The sequence below is a fragment of the Leptinotarsa decemlineata genome, unplaced genomic scaffold, assembly GCF_025532065.1.
Source record: "Leptinotarsa decemlineata unplaced genomic scaffold, Ldec_3_MD MMD2_P_RNA_scaffold_7, whole genome shotgun sequence".
NCBI classification, from domain to species: Eukaryota; Metazoa; Arthropoda; class Insecta; order Coleoptera; family Chrysomelidae; genus Leptinotarsa; species Leptinotarsa decemlineata.
Window position 1 is genome coordinate 7,093,791 of NW_027412534.1, and position 24,385 is coordinate 7,118,175.

Below are 24,385 nucleotides of genomic sequence, written 5' to 3' on the forward strand. Positions count from 1 at the left end.
CGGCTAGCAAGCAACGAAAACTTTTACTCACGAACAATCAGAGAGGCAATCGAAATTGAAAAACGACCTAATAATATGAACAAGAGGGATGATGCGCAAAGATTACCATCAACATGGAGATCCGTTTTATCACTTCGCACAAGCGATCAGACTGCTCAACTCCAGAGGCAAAACTCGGTACAGGACAATACAGGTACAATAACAGAGACAGGAGAGGCAGCTCAGGTAATAAGACCAAAACAGGTAGTCGAGCAAACACAGGTAGTGGCAGCAACGCAGGTAAAGGGAAACATCCATCCCTATAAATTGAGACACAGAGTTCGAATTAATCAGTCTAGTTGGAAAAACCAGACATCACCAGAAGATGGCAAATGAGACTTTGCCGAAACGTTGTGAAAATAATCCTTATGGGGAGAAAATACACAGAACACGGAGCGAAACCCGAGAAAACAGCTCATCATACTTTATCCGTGAGAATCTTCGAGTTAACATTTTAAACCTTTACGGGGAGAAGGTATTCCAACAAACAAGAACATTTGAGAAACTTCGAACAAAGAGGTCCAGGCTTCTCTGCCAACTCACGTTCCTTCGACGCTGTAGAGACCAAAAAATCATTCCAAACTGCGTAAAAATAAATTATCACCTCAAGACCCAGGCCACAGAAAACATCATGAGAAGAACAAGTTTTGCACTCTTACGAGCCAACATCCATGACGCCAGAAGACAACTAAACGAAACAGACACACAACGGCTTAGACTACACACAACTTTAAGCAACATAATTCATCCACTAATATGGGATAAGATTGACACACTAGCGGAATTCCGATCGGAAAATGACTTCGATATCACAACAGAGAAACAGAAGGACAAGTTCAACCGTCTCAGTCTGACACAAACAAGAAAAAACAACATACCAAGGATTGAGGCCACCAGAGTGGTTTACAACTATTCTAGCCATCACCTAGATGAGGCATCCACTGAGGCGCTAGCTAAAGGTTTCAACTTCGCGGTCGCACCAGGCCGCATACCGGTTGAAAATATAATTAGCAATGTAGAATCAGCCCTGAATAGAATAGACGACAAGGAGACGCAAGAGTCAATTAGACAGGACATTGCACACGTACTCAAAAATGCAAAACCGCCGACCAGAAATATACCCCATAAGGAATACCAAGCACTGAAAAATCTACGAGAGAATGAGGATATCATCATCCTACCAGCAGACAAAGGCAATGCAACAGTAGTGTTAAACACCATAGATTATGAAGCCAAAATGATGAAACTACTAGAGGATCCAGCCTACAAGAAAATAGTTAGAGATCCAACTACCTATCTAGAGAAAACCACAAAAACTGCCATCAATAATTCTCCTATCGACGACGAAATCAAAAGACATCTGATTCCAAGAGAGAAATCATCCAAGTGCCCTAAACTTTATGGACTCCCCAAAGTCCACAAGGAAGGGGCACCACTCAGGCCAATCGTGAGCTCGGTAGGTTCACCAGTGCATCAATTAGCGAAACACGTTGCTCATGTACTTCAACCACATGCGGAAAAGGTCGATTCATATGTGCGCAATGCCGACCACCTCATAGACATATTGAAAACACAAACCGTTAGTCCGGACGACATCCTTGTCAGCTTTGATGTAACCTCGTTATTTACCCAGGTACCCACCGGAGAGGCACTAGAAATAATCAAAAAGAGATACAAACCGGAAGAGCATATCATCACATTGGCGGAACATTGCATCAAAAACACTTACTTCATCTATAACGACCAACGATACAGACAAATTGAAGGGGCACCAATGGGCTCGCCACTATCACCCGTTGTTGCCAACCTCTTTATGGAAGAAATCGAAACCGAAGCAATAGCAACGTCACCCTTGAAACCTAAACTCTGGCTGAGGTATGTCGATGACATCTTCGTGATTTGGTCTCATGGTCACCAGGAACTTTCCAGGTTTTTTAATCATTTGAATGAAATCCATCCACGCATTAAATTTACGAAAGAAGTTGAAGAAGGCAACCAGCTCGCATTTCTCGATGTACTGATTATGAAAAAGCCAGACGGAACATTAGGTCACACGGTATATCGAAAGCCAACACACACGAACAGGTACCTAAACGCAAATTCACACCACCACCCAAAACAAATTCACGCGGTGGCAAAAACACTCATTACACGTTCGAGGAGGCTGGCAGACAACGATCACAGACAACAAGAGTTGAACACCATCGAAACAACGCTACAAATGAATAACTACTCAGAAAGAAGTATAAAAGCGGCTGCCAAGACCACACGGAAACAACAAAAAACTCGAGATACACCGGTCATAACAACCACACTACCATATATTGCAGGAACAACAGATAAAATCAGCAGAATACTTCACCGACATAACATATCAACTTCGTTCGTACCAGAACGAACAATAAGGTCCATGCTTCGTAATCCCAAGGATCAGATACCACTGGAATCACAAGGAGTGTATGAAGTATCATGCCATGATTGTGACAGGACTTACATCGGCCAGACCAACAGACGAATCAACATTCGCAAAGATGAACACAAACTAGCAGTGAAGGGAAAAGTCACCACGTCTTCTCTCTTCCAACACGTACTTCAAACAGGACATAACATCAATTTCGACAACACAAAAATGCTAGCAAGCAACGAAAACTTTTACTCACGAACAATCAGAGAGGCAATCGAAACTGAAAAACGACCTAATAATATGAACAAGAGGGATGATGCGCAAAGATTACCATCAACATCCATCCCTATAAATTGAGACACAGAGTTCGAATTAATCAGTCTAGTTGAAAAAACCAGACATCACCAGAAGATGGCAAATGAGACTTTACCGAAACGTTGTGAAAATAATCCTTATGGGGAGAAAATACACAGAACACGGAGCGAAACCCGAGAAAACAGCTCATCATACTTTATCCGTGAGAATCTTCGAGTTAACATATATATATATATATATATATATATATATATGTGTAAAACATACCTTCCTTTTTAAAAAATTAATCATTTATTTGTGTCCTTATTAAATTTTTGTCATCGCCTTGTTTAAATGTAAAATCAATTCTGCACATCAGTTATGCATTGCGCAACTAAAGAATTCCCACGCTCAACTTCGGTTTTAGTGGGTTTTTCTCCATGTTTGTTTGTATTGCTTTGTTTAGATGTTCCTATCTTGTGCTGTTGTATATTCATAAATAAACATTATTATTATTATTATATTAAAAAAAAATCTTTTGATAATTTCGCTGAGTAGGAGGTGTTCTATGACAGTGTCGTGCACAATGATGCAATATGCTCTAGTATTTTGAGGAAATCCCTCGGATGCTTCGATTTCAAGTTTTACATCAACACTGGAACTTTTGATGCTCTCATCCCTTGTGGAACAATTGATGACAAAGAGAGCTTTGTCCGTAAAGACGGTGGAAGTGAGAAGAGGATTATGTTGATTAGTCATTTTGTGGCTGAGACCAAATTGTAAGTAGTTGAAATGAGCTTGCGAAAAATTCCCCTTTGCAAAATTCAAATTCATATTTTCCTTGGGGTAATTCTCACCGCTTAGAGTGAGCGTTATATTGGTGATATTCAAATGATTGAATATTGTTGGTACATTGTTGACTTTAGTGTAATCACGATTTTTTTGGAAACATACAATAATCACATAGCGAGGGCTTTCGAGGAACGAGGAAGTCTTCACGGCCCATATTTCATTTTTTGCACCTTGTGTGAGAGCAGGCAGCATATGAAGTTTCCATTTTCTGAACGGTATGAGAATAGGAGTGCCAGCTTGGATAGCTTTCTAAAGTTGCAATTTAATTTGATCATGCGGAAAGATTCGTTTAACTTTCAGTTCGATATTCTCAATTTCCAATTTAACTTCTGTTTTCGGTGTTAGTGCAGAAGCTATTTTGAAACAGTTGCTATCATCTCCAGCTCGTACTAATCAAATGATATCTTTACCGTAGGAAACATACTGATAATCGTTGAAAATATTCAAAAAATGCTTGATGGGTATAAGCATGTTGAATGCTAGATGAGTTGTGTTGATGACGCCTGTATTGTTGGGTAAAGTCCAACCGGAGGTGGACTATCGTACAAAGTATCGTAGGCATCAGATTGATTGATGTTGATTTCAATAACATCGTTGTTGCGAGAAGACTTGACATGAGGAGAGTAGGTATGCCACTCTACCTTTTGTATGGACTCATCGATTTGCGGTTTTCGGAAAATGTTGAACACTTGATTGGACAACATGATAACCAAGAAACTCCAGAAACAATTTATTTTCCATTGTCAATAGTTGTCGACTAGTGAAAATCTTGGTGAAGACCGACTTGGGGTATGGAGGTGAATTATTTTTTTAGATAGCACCATACTTTCGGTTCAATTCCAAACGAATTATTATTTCTTCGTTTCAGAAATTAATGAGTCTAGAATGTTGGTCAATCACTCGCAGCGTAATATTGTTTATTTCGTCTCTATGTGCAATAGGTAGGTAAATGGGGTGATTAGGTATTTCGTCAATTATGTACCCAGGATCAACAGCAACATCAAATTTGTATATCGTATAAGTCGGTGTGTCGTTGTAGAAGGCTCCAAACGTAATGTTGCTATCTATGTGTATAGTGGAGTCAACATCTGTTCCTCATACAGTGTACATGTGCTATTTTACCTCGTCAATTTCTGACGAAGTGTTACTATAAAATCAAGTGAGTTGATTATAAAATACATTCAAATTGTGAAGTGTCAGTGTACCCAACATGGACAACGAACCACCACCCAATGGAGGGGGTCCAAACAGCGAAGGTCATTCATCGATTCAGCAATCGCAGTTTCCAAATTCAACCGGTCAACAATTGGAACTAAACACTGAATCTGATAGTACACATGAAAACACACAACAAAAAAGTAAGGTATTCAATTTACAAAAACACAACGTCTATTCAGACATGGCATATGTTTTCACTGAGAAGGTCAATGACCAAAATATTGGTAAATTACATCCCATGGCCGTAGGTCATATACTCCATCAAAAACTAAGATTACAAAACAACAAAAAAATTGATAGAGTAGGCAAAAATAGAATAAGAGTGCAAATGAACAGCATCAGGGATGCTAATAAATTAGTAATGAATACAGAACTTCCAAAAGAAAATTTAAAGGCGTATATTCCTAATAATTCATTATACAGAAAGAGAGTCATCAAACAGGTAGACACCAGTTTTGATGAAAAATATCTTTTCTCGAATTTTCTATCCTCTATTACTATAAATGAAGTGGAAAGAATCAGTAGAAAAATTAATAGGAATGGAGAAGAAGAATTTATTAATTCCGTCTCATGCAATGTTGAACCGTACGTACATAAAGTCACACAATGTTTCAATTGTTTGAAATACGGGCATGTCTCTAAACAATGCCGAAGCACCATCACATTATGTATAAACTGCGGAAAGGAAGAAGATAAGACACATCTTTGCCGGGATCCGTAAGACAACTGTTGCATATATTGTAAGACGAATGGTCATAAATCTATATCCAGGATCTGTCTAATGTTTAAAAAACAAGAGGAAATCAACTAAAAAATGGCCGACGAAAATACTACTCTTTTCGAAGCAAAAACTGTCAGTCGCAATACGTACGCTCCCACATTAAAAACAAACAATACTCGTCAGATTTTAGATATAAATTCAGATCAAGATTTTCCACCTCTTCACAGTGGCCAACCGAGGAGAAATTATACACCACGTATATTCATGTCTCAACCGACCACTTCACAAAGACTAAATACTCAGTATACAACCACAACAAGAACACAAATTCCCAACAACACCCATTTCACTGCGGAAATAGGAAACGTGCAGAAGAAACGAAAAGCGTTTTCGAATTTTTTATCAATTTCTGAAGACGGAGGCAGAATGTGACCTCTTTGTGAAGAATACTTTGATTTTTACGCAGTAACTTATCGGGGTAAACTAAAAAGTTTGCCCTGCTACACTTGTATGAAGTTCTCCATTAAAATTTCCAAAAAAAAAGGTCGATAAAAAACTGATTTTTTCCTCCACAAAAAATGACTTTCGTTGAATAGATAGGTTAGTTACGTATTTTCGCATTTATGACGATGTATCTCTGTAGTTGTTTGTAAAATAATTTTTTTGCTGCGAACTGGTTTATTTTGGGCAAAAAACCCAGGAGACATTTTTTTTAGAATGAAACAGGCTATCGGAAATGAATTTTTAAATGGTAAACTAATAATAAGACAAAAAGTTACATTGGAAATAAATTTTAGGGGTTGCGTTTTTAACCCCTTACCACCATGGGGTGAACCAAATAAATTTCTATGTGTCTTCTTGATAGTATAAAACGTCAGGTCAATTTCAATATTGTAACATTTTTAGTGCTTGTGAAAAAAATTGTTATACAAATTTTATGTATCCCCTTTAAGGGGCTGTATCTTAACAAGGGATGCTCCAATGAAATTTCTTTATATGAAAGATCCTATCTTTTTCTCGATGAGGAATCACCTCTTCAAATGTTTTACACTTATTTAGTTACATCCTGTATTTTGAACAATCTTACTGATTTTCAGCTTGGTGGGAATTTAGGTAGCTTTACTCTTATTTTTTGGTCTAATTCGACCGGACTAATACTTCAATAGCAGATGTATCTCATCATATTTGCACCAAACTGTTCAGTATGAACAAAAATATTTTAAATTGAATTCCATGTCAGATGCCAAATTCATGTTTCTTGGAACCGGCTTGTCTGATTGTACTGACATGTATGATTTTTATAAATTTTACATCTTTTTTGGCACGGTCAACCTCAACAAGAATAAGTTTTAATTTTGTTTTGTAAATCTCAACATTTTATTACATCAGTAGTCCGATAATATGAAGTCCGGGTTGAACCACGTTTGGTGTTTTTAGTAGTTCGACTTTTTGCTTTCGAGTTTGGAGCCATTTTCAAGAAACTGTCACTACACTGAGGTCTTAATCTGTCTACTACTCAGGTAGTTACATGCTGTTAGGGTTTTGTGACTTGACGCCAAGGTATCAATCTACCTACTCCAAAGCGTCGACTGGTCTGGTATTTATGTACCTGGACGAGTTCAGGGGGACCGGTACTGGGAGCGATGGTGGCGTTGGTAGTGAGAACGGGGTTGTTACTTGCAGAAGCGTGGTGTGCAATGTTGTGAGATGTATAGCGTGACAATAATGATTTCCATTATTGAGGTAATAATTGTGAATTATCTCGTTTGTTGGCCTGAATTTCAGCTGCAGTGCAAGAAGAAGTATAGCTTCTTCTAGTTCAGGTGTTGTTAAAGTTTCTGGTCTTCCATCACCTGCATTTTTATTGAAACTTCCAGTTTTACATAATCTTGCATGTTGCGTTGTGAATGTTTTAGCATATGGAATTATTCTGTTAAGATATCTGTCCCAGTAAATTCTACGTGCTTCATCCAGCATTTCCGCATTTCAGCGTTGTTAAAATTTTTCATGACGGAAACACTGCTAATTGACACCTCTGACTTTCACTGATATGACAACACTGTCACTATCAGCTGGTCTCCAAAGCAGGTGTTCCTGATATGCAAAGTGGCTTCAATTTTTTTTCTCAAAAACGAAGCTAGATATGAAGAAAACACAAGCGACAAAAAAGTTGTATTTTCAGTAGAATAATGTAAAAAATAAAAAGCTACAAGTCGACAGCGTACTTTCCAATATTGTTGACTGTGGTGACCACTGAGACTCCACTAGACCTAATCATTTCAATCTAGTTAGGGCTAAATAAGTACCTTATCACTTCAAATAACTGTAGCAAATTTGTAACAAATCCATGTCAAGATATTCATATCTTATAAATACGAATATTTTTTTAATTTTAATGCCCTCTATCTCAGAAATGACGCAACTCCGGACATATGTTCATAGGAATGTTTTTCTTATTTAAACGACCTAACGAGTCACCCTTTGGAGTTCCGTACCATAGTTAGGAAACACCCTGTATATATGAAACTTTTTTGTATTTAAAATGAAAATTCTGGTACCTCTAAGAAACCTGATACAAATAAAACTAGTTTCGTTCAATAATAAACCATATTTACTATTTACATTTCTGCTTCATTAATACTAAAGTTTACAAAATGTCTTTTTGAGTACCCATCACGAAGGATCAACTTTCAGTATAAAATAATAGATCTATAGAGTTTTAAGATTAAGTACGAAGAAGTATGAGCATTTCAATATTTTGATCTAGATTCTGATTCGGGACATGACTACTGACTAAAGTATTATATTATAGAACAACGTGTGTCACAATACACGACAGAATCTATGCCTGCTTCGTTTTTTGATTTCCAGAGGAACCGACGTGCTCACAGTGTGTAAGGTTTGGACTGTTACTTCTACATCTTTCGTTTCTTCGGGATCTGAAAAAATAAAAAAATAATTTTTTCGAACAAGAACATTCTTACATATCATAATAGCAACTTTAAAACAAGTTCTTTTCGTGAGGTTCATGTTTCAGTCTATTTATAATTAAGTAGATATTCTGAAATATCATTATTATCATTACTTGAATGGCGAAAGACCATATTCAATTCTTGAAAGGTAAACAGGGAAATAATTTTCTGGTACATCTGGGTAGTCTTTGAAAATACACGTATACGAAAACAACTAATAACGTAATTTTCTATCAGAAATGACAGGTTAAATGTCAATTTCAGAAGGAAAGTCTATTCTATTGACTGAAGAAATAATGAGTGATGATAATAATAGTTCCTCATTTCTAGAAATATCTTACATGTATGAAATCCGTAAAACATAGTGTATAAAAGTATGGTACGACACACAAATAATTTGTATGACAATTGATTTCTACAATGATTCATTTCTATAACAAATGGCTTCAGATGAACTTCCAAATGAAAGCCCTTTTCATTTTATTGAGTAATATCATTCAAGTTAAAGCACTCATAGTTGACCTGAAAACATTTCACCTCTGTTTTAGAATAAAAAAAAGTATTGATTTCTTAGAAATAAATGGGTAGCCTATTGGAAACGTGTACACATAAAACATTTGGTGAATTCCTGGTTATATTCACTCTATGGAGAGACTTACAGCCAGTTTCGAGTTCGAATAGCAAAATCGTGCATTTTCCTACTGGAGATAAATTGATCTTTATTTAAGGTGAATATACACGTAAAGTTCATACATGAAAATATTAGGTACGGTCAATATGCTAAGTTTTCTGAATTGTGATCTACATGTCTCGGGGAGACCCGAAACCGGTCGTATAAATGAAATCTACCGGTGGTATTTAGACAAAAGTGTTTTATTCATTTCATTCAAGTGATCATGAATTATCATAAAGTAAACAAGTCATCAATCACACATCCTAGAAATTTTGTTAAAGATGATCGTGACATGACACCATCTTCTATTTCTAAAGTGAGATGAAGATTTCCTCTGTTCTGAGCAGAATGAAATCTCAGCTAGGTAGGTTTGGATTTTTATCCAAATAAGGGAAATTTTGATTGAATCGAGCATTCAGTAAGTTTAGTCCTGTGTTACACGAGACCTCGAGACTTTCGCTTCTACCGCCCGGAAAAATAAATGATGAGTCGTTGGCAAATAATGAGATTTACTGATCTTTATCGATTATGTTAACAATATAGTTGATGTAACATATAATCTGGCCGGGGTCAGATCCTTGTGGTAACTCACCTCCAATTTAGAGTATGTCTGAACTATATGACTGCTTACTCGAGATAACTATATGATAAAGGTTTTCGACGAACGCCATATGATTTCATCTTATATATTAGACGTTTGTGGACCAGAAAGCCACATAGATTCATAAATATGAAACAACTCTCCATTAGATCACGGCTACCTGACCAGAAAACCAAATTTCCTATCTGATTTTCAGACGTGAAAACTTGAAACTTAAATTAGCGGATTTTTTTTATAAAATGTATATTTCGAGTTGAAAAAAGAATTATTCACATACAAGCACCGCAAAAAACCGTCAATTCATTATTGTCCGAAATTCTGTTGAATGATTAGTATTGTAACGAATCTGAAGCCGGCCCTGACAAATATCTGGAGTGACCGTTGCCGATATAAAAGCCGGCTTCCCCTCCCGAGATGGCAGTCTGTATTCAGAAAGCGAATCGTGCGTTCAAATAAAGAATTCGAACAGTGAAGATAAATTAAGCGTTAGTTGCTAAGGGTTGTATATAAATTGGTTGTGATAGTGAAATATTATTAAAATAAATTTGTTTAAACAGTTGATTCTGATTGACTATAAAACTTTCACGCAGAGGGACTGGTGATTCATTTTGTTTCACGAAGTAGACAGTAGCGGACTACGGAAACCTAAACTGATAGACCTTTCTCGCGAAAAATAGACTTGTGAAAATAAATAAGTGTTTTGGACTCGATTAAAATAAGTGAACATTTTCAGTTTTGTGAAAAATAGACAATAAGAAACAAAATGTAATCAAGGAAAGTGAGCCTAGTGGACTTGGAAGTTGCCGACTTGAAGCAAGAATTGGAGGAGAGAGAGCTAGATTGTTCTGGAAAGAAATCAGTACGCCAGAAGAGACTGTGGGATAACTTGACGGAATCAGGAGAAGACTCCGAAATATATTTATTCTAAGTTTCTGGTGGGTGATTTGAGTTCAATAATGAGCAAACTCGATGAGAATACCAAATCGCTGAAAGATGAACTTTAACAAAATTCGAAGAGTTTAAAAGATGAACATCAACAAAATTCGACGTGCCTGGAGAATAAGCTTCTGGAAAATTCGACAATTTCGGAACATACATTTCTAGAGAATTCGAATAGTTTGAAGAAAGAACTTCTAAAAAATGCAGAAGGCCTGAAGAAAGAGCTTTGTAGTGTGGCGAGCCTACTCGAAGAGACAGAGATAGATAAAATCAGGAAGGGAATGAATACAGAAGTAGAAGAAATCAAAGGCGGAGTTCAGGCAGAAATCAGCGAGATGGAGGAAACAATTAGCAAGTTGCAAAACCAAATCGTCAATTCTGCCCACCCCACAGAAACGGTTACTGAAAACTCAATTTCGTAACTGAAAGAGGTCAAAGTCAGTTCTGAACTAAGAAAGCTCTCCATGAAGCCGCCCCTGTTCGACGGAAAAACTCCTTGGCCAAATTACCGCCGAAAATTTGAAGCTGCGGCCAGAGCGAATGGATGGAATGCAGGAGAAAAGGCGGTAGCATCAACATTGGCGTTGTGTGGAGAAGCAACGAATATTCTGTAAATCCTCACGGCCCCAGAACAGGAAGACTATGGCCAACTCATAAAGCATCTTGAGCTTAGGTATGCACAGGCACACCTAGAACACGTTTACCATTCACAGCTGAAGAACCGCTGCCAGAAATTAGGAGAATCCCTACAGGAGTTTGAAGCCGACATAGCTCGATTGGTCCGTCTGGCATATCCTGCTACACCCGAAAATGTAATAGAGCGGTTAGCAGTTCAGGCATTCTTGGATGGACTTCGCGACCAAGAAACGAGGCAGGCCTTGACGCTAGTTCATCCCAAACATCTCGTAGATGCACTGGCAAGCGCTCTGGAGTTTGAGGCTGCAAAACAATCTTGCAAGAGCCAGAGCAAAGTTCGAGCTATCGAGGAAGATTGACAAGTGCCTGTTGATATTGAGGCCATCATCAGAAAAGTAATGAAAGAAGTGTTGCCTGAGAGGAAACAAATAAAATGCTGGAAGTGTGGGAAAATTGGACATGTGTGTAACAAATGTCCAGTTTTCAAAGAATCGACACCAAATTAGGAAAACTAGAGGGGGTCGATGAGAAGGGGCAATCGTCGGCCCAGCAAGCCCCCGTAAAAAACACATATGTTGCCGTTCTCCAACGACAAGACAAAGGTGTTTTCGTAGATGGCCTTATCAACAATGAGCCTTGCACCATGCTGCTAGATACAAGTGTGACGAGAACCATTCTTGGGCCAACCTTTGCCAAAACACCGACAAAAATTGACCCGTCAAGCTGAAAGCTACGCACCGCAACAAGGGAGCCAGCCACTGTACTTGGAGAACTACCAATTGAATTGGTGATGGGCAGCACTGAATTGAAACATCGTGCATTGGTGGCGGACATCGAGGACGATGCGATCATTGGAATAGACATAATGAATTCCAGAGGGTTTGAGCTGAATTCTCAAGACGGCGTCCTACGTGTCGGCGGAGAGGAGCTGGTGCTTCATGGAAAAAGCGAAGAGATTATCAGGGTCCTGTTGGCTGAAGACGTGTGCGTACCTGAAAGGGCTGAAACCATCCTGGAGGCTTGCTTGGACGGAAGTGCGAGCAGCGATAAGGTGGTAATGTTCGAGCCCATGATACACGATGAGAAAATTTGACGAGGAATCGCACTGGGGAAAACCCTGTTGCGTGTTGATCATGAAATTCAACTACTTTCCCGTGACCTTGAAGAAAGGAACAATGCTGGGGCACTGTTCGTCCATTTCCTCTGTGATACGGAGTGTACGTAGTTCGGTTAGCCAAGTCAACAACTTGCCTAAAGAGTTGAAGAAGTTGATTGACATTTCCTCCAAGAACATACCACTAACTGACCGATAAAAATTGAGGAAGTTAGTCAAGAAGTACCAGGAAATCTTCGATATTGGAGAAGGAAAAGGCGGCAGAATGAAAGTGGTTCAGCATAGAATCAACATTGGGAATGCCCGACCAATCCGGCAATCAGCTAGAAGACTCCCCCTTGCGAAGAAAGGAGAGGCAGACAAGATAGTCAGCGATATGGAAAAAGAAGGAGTCATCGAACCTTCTGACAGCCCCTGGTCTTCCCCAGTCGTATTAGTGAAGAAGAAGGGTGGCTCGACAAGGTTTTGCGTGGATTATCGCCAACTAAACTACGCTAGCCGGCTCCCGATTTTCTCGACTTTGGATTTGAAGAGTAGATATTGGCAAGTTGAATTGGCCCCAGAAGATCGAGAAAAGACTGCTTTCACCATCGGCTCAGGATTGTGGCAGTTCACGGTTATGCCATTCGGGCTTTGTAATGCTCCAGCGATCTTCGAGAGATTGATGGAGACGGTTCTCATGGGGCTCTCTTGGAAGACGTGTCTAGTGTATCTCGACGATATAATCGTGGTCGGAAAATCGTTCGAGGATCACTTGAAAAATCTGAAGGAGGTATTCATGCGTCTGAGGAGTTCTGGATTGGAACTTAGTCCCAAGAAATGTCATCTGTTCGAGAAAGAAGTCCGTTACCTTGGTCACGTTGTCTCTGGGGAAGGAGTGGCGGTAGGCAAACAAAAGATCAGAGCAGTTAAGGATTTGTCCATTCCAAAAGACATACATTAGCTTCGGAGCTTCCTTGGTTTATGCGCCTACTACCGCCCACCTACTACCGCCGATATGTGCTTGGGTTTGCCAACATCGCCAAACCATTGACCCGACTCGCAGAAAGGCAGATCCAGTTCCAGTGGTCCGAGGAATGCCAAGACTCATTCAAGAAGTTGAGAAGAGCTTTGATCAACGCTACTGTTTTGAGCTGTCCCCTACCTGATGGAAAATTCATTTTAGATTCGGACCCCAGCAACGTGGGACTTGGAGCAGTTCTTTCTCGAATCCAGGATGGACAGGAGAAAGTTATTGGCTACTTCAGCAAAACGCTCAGTAAATCAGAGAGTAATTATTGTGTCACCAGGCGAGAGCTGTTTGCCGTTGTCAAATGTGTAGAGCATTTCTACAAATACGTGTATGGAAGAAGATTTCTGTTGAGAACGGACCATGCAGCTCTCAAATGGCTTCTGCAGTTCAAAAATCCCGAGGGCCAAGTAGCGCAGTGGATTGAGAGACTACAAGAATTTGACTTCGAAATAGAACATCGACTGGGACTAGCTATAAAAACGCAGATATGCCCTGTCACGGAGACCATGCCCCGATGACTGCTCACATTGCCGACGAGCAGAAGAAAAGGAAGCAGCCATTTGTAGAACTAGAGCTGTAGACGACAACTGGGAGGATAATAAGATCGAGGAAGACCAAGAGGAAGACCCAGATCTTGGTTTAGTCATCGGATGGAAGAAAAATAACCCAAGACCATCGTGGCAGGAGGTAGCAGGTTATTCGCCAGCGGTCAAGTCCTACTGGGCACAATGGAACTCTGAACTCTGAACTCTTGAGTAGGCTAGCTGAACTTTGAAAACGGAGTTCTGAAGCGGGTGTTGGAATCTGAAGACGGTGGAGAAGAAAGGCGCCAGACAGTGGTACCCAGGAACAGACGATGGGAGGTGCTCAAAGAAATCCATGATGGAGTTACTGGAGGACATCTGGGAGTAACGAAAAAAATAAGAAAGTAAGACAACGGTTTTACTGGGTTAATTATCAAGCCGACGTCAAGGAATGGTGCAGAAAATGTGCTGTATGTGCTGCCAGTAACGGACCTCGGATACGACCGAAAGCTCCAATGCGCCAGTATAACGTGGGTAGTCCTTTTGAGAGAATAGCCATCGACATCATCGGTCCGTTCTCAGAGTCCGACCATGGGAACAAATACATCTTGGTAGCCATAGACTACTTCAGTAAGTGGGCAGAAGCCTACGCCCTGTCCAACTAGGAAGCCTTTACCGTCGCTGACGTCTTGGTAAAGGAATGGATATGTCGATTCGGTGTCCCATTGGAGCTGCATTCGGACCAGGGCAGAAATTTTGAGTCCAACCTGTTCCAAGAAATATGTAAACTATTGGACATTCGAAAGATCAGAACTACAGCCTTACATCAACAGTCCGATGGAATGGTGGAACGAATGAATAAGACCATAAACCGCCACTTGTCAAAGGATCAGTACCTCCACCTGTTCCTGTTGGCCTATTGTTCGGCAGTGCACGAGTCAACCGGTCAAACTCCTGCCAGTATTATAATGGGCCGAGAGCTGCGGCTTTCTTGCGACCTGAAATTTGGGATGCCGCCAGAACAAGGCACTGCGGGGGAAAACTATGTCAGCAAGCTTCGGCATAGAATGGACGACATCCATGAACAAGTCTGTCTAAACATCCGGAGTGCCAGCGATAAGATGAAGGAGGCCTATGACATCAAGGCGAATGCTGGAGGATTCAAAATTGGAGACCTAGTTTGGCTGTACAACTCTAAGCGACGCCGTGGTTTATCACCGAAGTTGCGGAACTCGTGGGAGGGTCCGTACAAAATCATGAAAAAATGAATGACCTCGTCTCTCGAATCCATAAGCCACCTCGAGGAAAGCCTAGCGTCGTCCATTTTAATAGATTGGCTCTTTATGCTGGAAATCACGACCAATTTCACGTCCTCATACCACCAGAGGATGAAATGACGTTCCAGCAATTTATGTTTTTATACTCGAACGGACAGAAGGTTGTACATGGGGTAACTCGAGAAGAGCCACGAGACCTTTTCAAGGTTCCAGTTGATTACGCACTAGCTCACTAGCTCCAAATGTCCAAAGGTGTCGCAGTGGTATTTAACAAGAAATTCGGTCAGCTCTAAACATTACGAGAAGTAAGTAAGTCGGAGGAGTGCTGCAGAAATTAGCCTCTGGGCTCGACAGGATGTACTGGAGAATTGTGAGAAGCATGTTGGAAACGATCTTCAGATCCAGCGGCATCAAGATTTTGGTATGCGGTAACCATCTTCTACGACAGAACATGAAGACTGTGAAGTGTTACTTCCATCGAACTTCACAGTGCAGACATGGGGAGTCCTGCAGGTATCGACACACGCCAAGGATGATATTTCGAGGCGAAACGTCTTTAAGAAGGGGGCAATTTAACGAATCTGAAGCCGGCTCTGACCGATATCTCAGCCAGCAAACACATGATTTACCGGGAACAGCCGCGAAAAGTATAGATGAGTGCCGGAACGACTAGAGAGAAAGAGAGATCTAGTGATCGTTGCCGATATAAAAGCCGGCTTACCCTCCCGAGTGAAGATTAATTAATCGTTAGTTGCTAAGTGTTGAATATAAATTAGTTGTGATAGTGAAATATTGTTAAAAATAAATTTGTTCAAGACAGTTAATTCTTCAATTCGTTACAGTATATATTTATTTTCGTTCCAAAACATAAAAAGATTTGTTGTGAATTTCAAGGGGAATTTTACAGATTAGTTTTTGCCAAATTTTCATCTACGAATTTAAATTAAACCAACGCGTTGCGGAAACAGTCTGAAAAATTAGCCAGGTACATATTTGGCAACAAACTGTTCGGTGTTGGTTTGCGAAATTTCGATCCGGAGATTTCAGCCTCAAAGATGAGCCTAGAGTGGTCGACCTTCAGTAATCCAGGACGAGGATTTGAGGACCCTGATGGAGACTGACTCATTACAAACGGAAGAACAAGGCGTCCTCTCCAATGCGGTTTTTGATGATTCAAAACATATTGGAAAGGTCAAAAAGTTCGACAAGAGGGTGCCCATGAATAGAATAATCGGCAGAAATTGTTACGTTCTTCGTTCTTTGCGGAACCTGAACGATTCTTTTCTGGGTCGGTTCATAACGTGTGATGGAAAGTGGATCCTCTACGATAACAGGAGACGTTCAGGACACTGGTGAAACGCCGATGAGCCACCCAGGCTTTTCCCGAAAGCGAAGACTCACAAAAAACATGGTTACTGTATGGTGGTGAGCGAATGGTGAGATTCATTGTAATCATCTGCAACCAAGCCAAACTACCACAGCAGAGTCCTATTGTAGCATTGGTCAACAGAAGAGGTCCGATCCGGCTCCATGTTTAATCCGGTCCACAAGTTTCACAAATCACCGTCCTGAATTTATACGAATTTAACGTCGAAGTTCTACCTCACCCACTTCACCAGACCTTTCGTCAACCGACTACTATCTATCCGAGCACAACGATAACTTTCTCACCGGTAGAATCTTCGCCAATGAATACCAGGCACAAACGGCCTTCGTCGAATCTCGAACATCCAATTTTTATGCTGATTGAATTAATCCTTCTGTTCCCTTGGAAAAAGTGCACTGATTCAAATGGCGCTAATTTCGGCGGAATTGAATACGTATTCATTGGAATATTACATTTTTGAGTTGAGTTATAAAAACGGAAAAAACTTTTCAAAATACTGTCAAATATGGAAAATAATCATGAAATAATTCAAATTCATTCAAGTAAATACATGAATTGAAAGATGTTCCAACCTCAACTTAAATATTCTAAAACAAAAACACTCAGTATTCAGAATTCCATCTTCCATTTTCATAGACATCGAAATTGATCCGCGTGTCGCAACTAAGTACTCGCTTGGCTATTCGAGAGGATTTTATTCTCTGTTTCACCCATTCATTCATCCAAATAATGAAAGAACTCGCTTAAAAACTCGTTTCTCAATTAAAAATACATTAAAACACCAAAAACTTACATTATACTGTCACCCAGCAGGATTGAAGAGAAGGAGATGTGCTGCATTGCTAATGATCAATAGATACTCAAATGAATTTCTGAATACATGATCTTGATCTCCCTCAATATTTATGAAGATTTATACGAAAACATTGCAACTTTGATCCGGTCACTGTACTTAAGGTAAAATGCTCAGCATGCAATCTATGCAAAGTTTGCGTATTTGGAGATTGTTTTATATTCTATATCCTGTGATCGGATCAATTTCGATGTCTATGAACTTGGAAGATGGAATTCTGAATACTGAGTGTTTTTGTTTTACAATATTTAAGTTGAGATTGGAACAGCTTTCAATTTATATATTTACTTAAATGAATTTTAATTATTTCATGATTATTTCCCATATTTGACAATATCAATATATCAAAACTCTTTCAAATATTGAGCTGTGCAGCATTCCTGTAGTTGATATCTGTTTCAATTCGATAACGACTGTTTTAAGTACAAAGTGATAAGAAAAAAGTGATTTTAGTATGATTCAATGTTGATATGAAACTATTCGTTTAGAAAAGACCTTTTCTTTCGTGTAATCCAATTTTTATGTGAAAGTAGCTATTTTCAAAGCGTTTTTCTTTCAGTTGGTACCTGAAAGAATTTTCTATGCATGATCTATACATCATTGAAACATGTTTTTGTTATTCAAACTACTTCCTGAAGATGCCAACAAAATTGGCAGGGTGCGCGTCGTGAAGAGTGTTGCAGTTCTGGTATTTGGAAGCAGTAGTTGTGTGGAATTTATTCTAAGTTTAGTTTCGAGTTCCACCTCTCAGTTTTTATTTGCTCAGTTTCAATTATCAATTTGAGATGACATTTGTTAGTCAGCATGACCGAATGAATCATTTTCAAAACGAAAAACTAATTTTAAGAGAGCTATGCGTGAATTTATCACCTTTACATATAGAGGCGCAAAAAAAAATTTTTCCTATCTTCCTGTCTACATTTTTCGTACGGCGTATAGTTAGTTTTAAGTGGTATCAAGTGACTTCCTAAAAATTCAGAGTAGGCTAGCTATTCATTGATGGAATTTCATTACCAAGACATTATATCACAGAAAAATTCTAGATAATAAATTACAATTTTACCTCCAAACGCTTCAACCGGTTTATCTATCGTATCATGGTCTATCCAAGTGAGTCCCATTTCCACTTTCTCTGCAAGATCTTGCCAGTGCTGTCGATTTTCCCAAGTGCCTTGATACAAGGGTTTTACCCATGGGAATGTTTCGGATAATACCTTATACAGAGGAAGACAGATTAGGTCGATGAAACCTACTTGCATCTGGGGAAGTTCATCTTTTCGCTCTCTGTCCATTTGTGCCTGTTGAGCATTATAATAACTGAATGTCGAATAAATTTTAAAAAATGAAATGAGTTAAATGCATATTCATAATCAGGAGAGATACATTATTATCGAATAAGTGTGATTATTTTACAAAAAAATTGAACACAGAAAAATCAGTTAGCGACATCTGCAGAGCAAATAAGATTGAAAAATTAAACAGAGTTTTATAAATACTACTAAATTTATACCAACATTTAGGAACGTGCGTTATATAATCAATGAGGAGGTGAAAAAAATGAATCGGTTCTGGAGCAGTGAGAAAACAAGAACAAAAAGTGAAGAGGAACAAAAAAATATATTGGTTCGTCCCCAGTTGTTTAAAAAAAATGTTTACTTTAAATCATATCACATCCACAATTGTCGAATTAATATTTGTTATTATTATCTCACTTATTTCCTTTACATTCTACTCTTACCCAAGTTTTTTAACGCCCTGTACTCCCTTAGCACTCCAGATTCGAGTGTGTACGTACCTACAAAAGACGAGTTGACCGGTAGCGGTAAAGCAAAGAACATACTTTTCCTCGCTGTCACTGAACTACTCCTGCTTTGTGTATCAATTGAATTATATTTTTACTATAATTGAAAAGTGCCTTCATCAAACTTCCCCCCTGTGGCGAATAATATTTGAGCAGCTATAGTTACTATCCACCCTTGAATTTTACCGCTCACAATGTTAAAAGGGCATTTGGTTAACAATTCAGAAATTTGTTTTCCTTAAACTTGGCGTCCCTTATAATTTTAAAGTCCACTTCTCAATTGTTTCTAAACATCTTGGAACCTAATTGGGGATAAACCAAGTATTTTTTAAATTTATCGACTAGAAACTGGGACGAGTAAGAATCAAATGAGTAAAAAAAAAGACGATTTTAGAAAAAGATAACATAAAGAGTGGACAAAGTCACAAAATTCATGAAGGCCTCTATTATAGAACGGCACACGTCGATTGATTGAAATTACCACAGGTTGCTCCTTCAATTGCATTCTTTCCAAATCGCCTTGGTCAAAGAACTCATCTGCTACAAGTTTAGCCACCCTGTGCTGCACTTCCCATGGTTTCGCTATGGCGCTCACGTCACAAGCTGTCATCATCATTCCGGATAGTACTACAAACATATGTATGTTGAATTAATCACAATTTGATTTGTTTCTGAAATACATTGAACAACTCACACTCTTTTTTGTCTTCACTCTGCCAATCGAATTCTCCGTTTTCTATAAGCTCCAAAAATTTATTTTTCTTTTTAAAGTACATTGCCAAATCTGTCGATAAGATTGCAGTCTCTACTAATCGCATTACTTTTCTATAGTCTTCAGGAGATAATGCCTAAAATAAATTACCTGAGTTGTTTCTCTTATCAGAAAAATAATTACACAAATATTCAACTGACCTCCATATTAACATCTCTCTAAAGTCAAATTTGAAAAAACAAATATGTGATCAGCATAATTTTACAGACTTATCGTTCAACATGGTTTGTGAAAACTGTAAGTCATCGAAGTATTGTGTAAAAACTGGAGAAAAAAAAATTTAGTGCGCTTAGAGTGGATTCTAAATGACCTTATCAAAATCTTCCCTGATTATAATCACGTGAAAGAAGGTTTCGAGTATTGCTGTTCTATGTATGGAGTTGAAGTATATACCGTTTCCTTATCATTTAGTAACATTGCTATAGTCTAAACCAGGGGTTCCCAATTTTTTTTTGGTATCGGAACCCTAATTGACGATATTTTTTTTGGTGAAACCCTATTTTGATAACTAAAGAAATAACCTTGTATTTCGAATATTTTTCATATGAGACTTTGAAGAAAGAAACAAAATATAAATGAGAAATAAGTAAGCAATACAAAATATTTATTATACAAATATAAATACAATTAAGTAAGTAACTATAACTATTTCATTGTGAAGAATGACATATTTTCACATATTTTCTTATAATAGTATTAAAATTAGTCCTAATATCTGACAATCCGGAGCTGCATCCAGCCTATTTCTGAACTTGTTTTTGGTATAAACGTAAACTGAAAAACCAGTTTCAAATCGGAAAGTCGTCACAAAACGAAGCAGAACCTTGAAGTGGTCATTCAGATTAGAATCTTCTGATTCGAATTTTTATTTTGGAAGATATGAACACTTAATGTCGATCAAATTCTCATACTCTGACACAGTTAGCATCGATGGCTTGGTATGTTTTGTGAATGGATTCTGAACCTTGTCGATGTCCTGTATCTTCTCCGGGAAATAATCTTTCAAGGATATTTCGAGGTTAATTAAATGTTCAATTATATTTTTTTCCACATCTGAGGTTACTCGTAACTCATTCTCTTCCAGGAAGTTATTCAAAAGAGTAAAACATTGGTAATTTTTTTGTTCCACACATTCTATCTAGACGCAAATTTTGTTTTTAAGAGAAGATATTTTGTCTTTTACTGTAAATGTGGTTACCGTTTTTCCTTGTAGGGACTGGCAGATTACGTTGAGTTTATCGAATATATCAACTAAGTAAGCCAATTTCATCAACCATTGCTCATCATGCAATAGTTCAACAAGCGTATTAACAGATATAGAAATAGGTTATTCTGCAAAGAATATCGTAAGCTCGTTGCGTAATTCTAATAATCTCGATAAAACATTTTCTTTTGAAAGCCATCTTACTTCCGTGTGTAGTAAAAGTAATTGATGCTAACTTCCAACCTCTTCACAGGCTTTTAAAAAGCCTCGATTGAAGTGGACGTGATTTAACGTAATTAACAATTTGTACGGTTAGATCGATGGCCGATGGCATATTTTTTGCGACAAGGGCATGGCGATGCAGAACGCAGTGACTGCTACTACAATTGGGTACAATATTCTTTATTCTTGTTACAGTTCCTTTTATTTTGCCGACCATAGCTGCAGCTCCGTCGCTACACACATTAATACATTTGTTCCAGTCAATATGGTGTTTAGTCATATAATTATCAATGACTTTAAAGATTTCTTCTCCTGTTGTGTTGGTCTCCAAGGGTGTACAGAGAAACAAATCTTCTTCAATTGATCCTTCGAAGGAGTATCTCATGGAAACAAGCAGTATTGATAACCCGGCAACATCTGTACTTTCGTCAAGTTGTAAAGCAGACATCTCACTGTCTTTCAATCTACAAATTGATTCATCTTCATATGATCTGCATTCTTATGAATTCGATCAGATATGATGTTATTGAAACACTGAACTGCTGCATCTTTTTTTGGTGCATCTTTTCCGAGTATGCAACTGACGATATCTGCATTACATGGTTTGAATAAATTCTCTACAATCGTGTGTGGTTTACCAGCACGATGAATTCTGTAACTCAGCGGGAATGATGCTTGCGTTGCGTTTTCATTATGTGTTTCAACATATCTCAACCAAAAGGTTCCAAATGTTTGTCGCGCACCTTACCGGGATCGAGGCGAAGTCATGTTAGATGTAGTTATGAGTCTTTTCTACGAATGTTTTATTTAACTGTCGGACGGACGCGGAACCCCTGCTCCCCTTCTACGAAACCCCAGGGTTCCGCGGACCACCATTTAGGAACCGCTGGTCTAAACCGTTACAGATATGAAGACAATTAAATGGGAAAAAAAAAAGTATATATCGTGGGCAACAGTACAATGGCCAAAAAAACATTACAGAGACTTTCGACCTTCCCAATTTATACGTAGAAAACTAATGCAGTTCTTGTTTTTACGAATAGAATTATTATTAGAAAATATTAAAACGTTTTATTGTGTTCGAAATGTACTATTTAATATTGATGCTTTGATTGAATGTTTCGTATCAATACCGTTAATTTTTTCCACATACGGATCTGTCTCTTTTATAACAAATATTGGTATCTTTGAAGCGTTTCATTTAAAATGAGTAGCATCATCAGAAACAACAATCATACAGAAAAAAATAATTCATTTTGTATTTCTGGAGGAAAATAAAACAAGGACAGAAAATGAATTTCACACGACAAACTACATTAAATGTTCGAATTGACGTCCTTTTTGTTAAATGCACATACATTGTCTGTCCATACAAGTTCAATGGCGATTTTCTTGCATGATAGTTGTGATGCTATTGAGTACATTGATTTCTTATTTTGTGTTTGAGATGGTCGATATCTGTATTAGGGGTCGAAAAAAGTTTTTTTTTAATACTTTCCATAACATAATTCATTCAAAAGGAAAAATAATCAACTTTTCTTCGATAGTTTATACTATCATTCGAACAAAAATTTAGGCTATGAAGTTTGTTTATGGTATTTGGGTCAACAATTAGCTCAATAGTTCTTTTTCGATAGAAATTGATTAACTCATAGTGAAGAGATGGACCTCTATATTTATCAACTCTTTTCATAAACTACACTTCACGATTTGATCTCCACAAACTTCATTTGAAAAATATATATCACAACATGTTTCGCTAACACAGTAGCTTCATCAACATGAAATTATAATTTGAATACACACATACGTGTCTCATTGAGTCGCACTCACGGTACACTTGACCTAAATATTATCTTTGTGAAATACGTTCAGGATGGTATTGATGCTGAAGAGTCCTTTTGTTCAACAACTGTGGATATTTCAAGCACATCTTCGACTTGTGCTCTCGATAAGACCAATTCTTTATTTCGTTCTTCTACTACCGCAGAGCCTGTAATTTTGACAACTGCACCATACTAAGAGCTTTCCTTCATTTCAGGTATAACTTTATTCTTGATCTTGCTCCGAAACAAATTCACTTTATGACTTTAGAACATTACCTTATCCTGAGTGTTCTCGTTTCATCTGTGGTCTATAGATTTGATTCTTCAAAACTCAGTCTGACAGTTGTGGTACGTATAGTATATACGAAATCAATTTGAATGGCATAAAAACTAAATAGTTACTGAACATCGGCAGTTTCTTTTCATGGCATGTGCGGCGTGGTATAATTACGAGGTCTGATCATATTTATGTGGGAGGTTTATTATGGTATTAACTAGTAAATTCATCAGGCCTGGTACATTATTATTTCATTTCGTTGTTCGGATTGGTTTCATATTTGTTAATTGATATATTATTTATCTTGAGTTTTGAACAATTTCTAGCAAATAAATGCTGTTGTTCTTCAATTGTTGTTTGTGGAACGAGTTCTTTCAATAGTTGGTATGTTATGAATTTTCAACAATGCCTTTGCATTCTCCGGTTTTCCGCAATTGTAACAACCTTTTGATTTGGTAAATCCTCTTTGTGCATAGGGCTGGTTCATTCTGAAAATGAGGATAGGTTATTCGGATAAGGTAACTTTTATCAACTTTTTTCGGATAAGTTAACTCATATCAACTTTATTTCGTCAATTCAAGAGCGATTTAGCTTGTTACGACTGTTTTACTTCGATACCCTTTCAATCATCGATGATTACCTGATATGTTTGACACATTTTTTTCTGCTAGAATTCCTCAGATGACTCTGGTTTGTCTGTCAAATATAGCTGTTGATATCGCTTTCCTAGAGTTCCCACAATATTTTGACAAAGAAAAGAGAATAGT

The 24,385-nt window shown here is 38.1% G+C and overlaps 2 protein-coding genes across 5 annotated transcripts in view; one reads left to right on the forward strand and one right to left on the reverse strand.

Annotated features, from left to right (window-relative positions):
* The first annotated feature begins 670 nt into the window (after nucleotides 1-670).
* LOC141480369 (uncharacterized) lies at nucleotides 671-7,248 on the forward strand. Its single transcript, XM_074170301.1, has 3 exons — nucleotides 671-1,914; nucleotides 4,784-4,947; nucleotides 7,067-7,248. The coding sequence occupies exons 1-3, from the start codon at nucleotides 671-673 to the stop codon at nucleotides 7,246-7,248; spliced, it is 1,590 nt and encodes a 529-aa protein (XP_074026402.1).
* An 867-nt stretch (nucleotides 7,249-8,115) lies between these two features.
* Nucleotides 8,116-24,385, reverse strand: part of Pde6 (Phosphodiesterase 6) — a 169,290-nt gene continuing 153,020 nt past the window's right edge. The window contains exons 11-14 of one of the 4 annotated variants that reach the window (XM_074170285.1): nucleotides 20,012-20,165; nucleotides 19,799-19,944; nucleotides 18,580-18,814; nucleotides 8,116-8,467 (exon numbers count right to left, since the gene is read on the reverse strand). In XM_074170285.1, the coding sequence (XP_074026386.1) occupies nucleotides 8,352-8,467; nucleotides 18,580-18,814; nucleotides 19,799-19,944; nucleotides 20,012-20,165 (651 nt within the window). In that variant the 3' untranslated portion in view covers nucleotides 8,116-8,351. Of the gene's footprint in view, nucleotides 8,468-18,579; nucleotides 19,945-20,011; nucleotides 20,166-24,385 lie in introns of those variants that run through there. The other 3 variants (XM_074170286.1, XR_012464294.1, XR_012464295.1) reach the window with 3 other exon arrangements.

Bases quoted from the DNA above. Each gene is read 5' to 3' on its own strand.
- LOC141480369 (XM_074170301.1), top strand. From the start codon at position 671: ATGAGAAGAACAAGTTTTGCACTCTTACGAGCCAACATCCATGACGCC. The intron at 1,915-4,783 runs GTATGTCGATGA...CAAATTGTGAAG, and splicing joins AAACCTAAACTCTGGCTGAG to TGTCAGTGTACCCAACATGG. The intron at 4,948-7,066 runs GTAAGGTATTCA...ACATGCTGTTAG, and splicing joins TGAAAACACACAACAAAAAA to GGTTTTGTGACTTGACGCCA.